The sequence below is a fragment of the Nematolebias whitei genome, chromosome 2 (assembly GCF_014905685.2).
Source record: "Nematolebias whitei isolate Nwh7 chromosome 2, NemWhi1, whole genome shotgun sequence".
Taxonomy (NCBI): domain Eukaryota; kingdom Metazoa; phylum Chordata; class Actinopteri; order Cyprinodontiformes; family Rivulidae; genus Nematolebias; species Nematolebias whitei.
Genome location: NC_056499.1, coordinates 46,378,779 through 46,381,311, shown reverse-complemented (window position 1 = coordinate 46,381,311; position 2,533 = coordinate 46,378,779). Strand labels below are relative to the sequence as shown.

Below are 2,533 nucleotides of genomic sequence, written 5' to 3'. Positions count from 1 at the left end.
TATATATATATATATATATATATATATATATATATATATATATATATTTATATATATTTATATATATATATATTTATATATATTTATATATATATAAAAGGACAGCACGGTTGCGCAACTGGTAGAGCTGCTGCCTCTCAGCGAGCAGGTCCCTGGTTCAAATCCTGGTCCGGGGGCCTTTCTGGGGGGTGTTTGCATGTTCTCACGTGCATGCGTGGGTTTTCTCCGGGCGCTCCGGTTTCCTCCCACAGATCAAAAACATGCATGTTAGTCTGATTGGTAACTTTTAAATTGTCCCTAGGTGTGAGTGAGAGAGTGAATGGTTGTTTGTCTCGTTTGTCTCTATGTGTCCCTGTGATGGACTTGCGACCCGTCCAGGGTACAAGCACAGTGATTGCTGGACATGGGCACCGGGGACCCCCGTGACCCAAAAATGGAATAAGCGGGTAAAGATAATGGATGGATATATGTAATAAATTCAAACTGACACTTTGTAATTTATTTTTTATTTGCAAATTTTAAATAAAGCACCCAAGTATAATAAGATGGATATGAATGAAATATCTTGTGTTGCTGTCAGAGTATTTGCTATTTTTTAATTCCTTCTTTCTTTTGTCTAGTTTAGTTTTTGCTGTAATGTTAGTATGTGTTCAGTTTCAGAGGCAGCGTGTCACCTGGCTGGCTGGCTCGGGTAGTGTGAGCGGATGTGTTGACCCAGCATGACCTGAGACTGATCTTGGAGGTTCTCCACTTGTTCTGGATCCTTCAGACCTCGAGTTTCTGGGCAGAAGTGAACAAGACATTTATAAAATACTTCTGCAGTCTGACACGCAAACCACACACCTACACATATTCACACTGAATACTTCATTATTTACAACAGTTTAGTAGAAACAGGAATAGAAGTGTTTGCTTCTAACTGTGATTTTATTTAGATGCAAAATGCACATCAAGGGCCCATGCAAAGATCAACAGACATTAAAACCAGTCTTTTTAAACATGTCCTGTCTTTCTGAAAGGAATTTTCATTCATTCAACCTTTATTTAGACAGGTAAATCCCATTGAGCCTCAAGAACTCATTTAAAAGAGAGACCTGATTTCAACAAAGAATGATGACAACAATGGACAACAGCAACAACAATACAGTCATTAAAAGGCATACAGATGTTTTTTTTTGTTTTGTTTTTTTACAAATAAGTTGGCAAAAAGAGTAACAAAAACAGCTAGATTATAAGGCAAATGTAGAAAACTAAAAACAGGAACATGTCTGCATTGGTCCCTGCCATGAGTCCAACTGATTCTTAAAGCCACTTAGAGGTCAAGGTCGAGAGCCTCAGGTCTTTTTGTAAGATATTCCAGGAAACAGGAGCAGAGTAGGAGAAGGCCCTTTTGCCAAGTTCAGTCCTCACTGAGGGAACACTGCAGGTAATAATGTCCTGAGAGCGCACGCTGTAACTGCACTCACGCAGAGACATGTAGGAGATGTATGAAGGCAGCAGACCAAGAAGTAATTTAAAGATGAAAATGTACCAGTGGAATGAGCTCTACCTGCTCCATCCTCTGACACCATGCCATCTGTTAACCTCTGTTTATCATCATTATTAGTCGAGTCTGGGAGCAGTCATGTTTTTGGTTTTGGTTCTAACTTTAGGTTTAGCGGAGGGAATTGACTCCCACACAGCCAACGGTGTGCCTGGTTTGAAGATTTCTGCTTTATTTTTTTATTTTGTTAGTTTTAGACAGAGCTCTTTGCTCATTTAGGGTTTTCTTGTACAAACATCCATCCATTATCTTTTACCCGCTTCTTCCATTTTGGGTCATTGGGTTCACCGGTGCCCATGTCTGGCAATCACGGTGCGAGGGGCGGGGGACACCCTGGACAGGTCTCCAGTCCATCACAAGGACACATAAAGACAAATTCAAAAAGCGTTCAATACAAAAAATAAATAAATAAAGACAAACAAGACAAACAATCATTCACTCTCTCACTCACACCTAGAGACAATTTAGAGTTACCAATCAGCCTAACATGCAAACATTTTTGAATAAAAAATATTTAAAACTAACAAAGATCAGTCAGGTCCTCTGGATGGCTTCTTCTTGTTGAAACATTTCGTCTTTCATTCAAAAGACTTCATCAGTCCGAGGAGCCACGACAAACTAAGTCCTATAAATAACATCTTCTCATAGTGGATCAACCAGTTTGCTGGGGCCTGATGAAGTCTTTTGGATGAAAAATGAAACTTTTCAACAAAACAAAACTATCCAGAGGACCTGACTGAACTTTGTTAGAGTTTTCTACCTGAATTATTGAGCATGAATCAGGATATTTCTTCAAAACGCTGCACATGGCGTATAAACCCAGGACTTTTTGAATGGGCACTAAAATAATTAACAAATGGGAAAATACATGTAAACTGTACCAAAAGAAATAGATGAGCTACAGTTATGTTGGAGAAATATTTTGTCAAATTAAAATAATGTTATAGATAGATAGATAGATAGATAGATAGATAGATAGATAGATAGATA

At 38.4% G+C, this 2,533-nt stretch overlaps 1 protein-coding gene across 1 annotated transcript in view; it reads right to left on the bottom strand.

Annotated features, from left to right (window-relative positions):
• LOC119430267 (photoreceptor-specific nuclear receptor-like) overlaps positions 1-2,533 on the bottom strand; it is a 9,322-nt gene that overhangs the window by 959 nt on the left and 5,830 nt on the right. Inside the window, exon 7 of the mRNA XM_037697713.1 lies at positions 675-780. Coding sequence (XP_037553641.1) covers positions 675-780 — 106 coding nt within the window. The remainder of the gene's footprint in view (positions 1-674; positions 781-2,533) is intronic.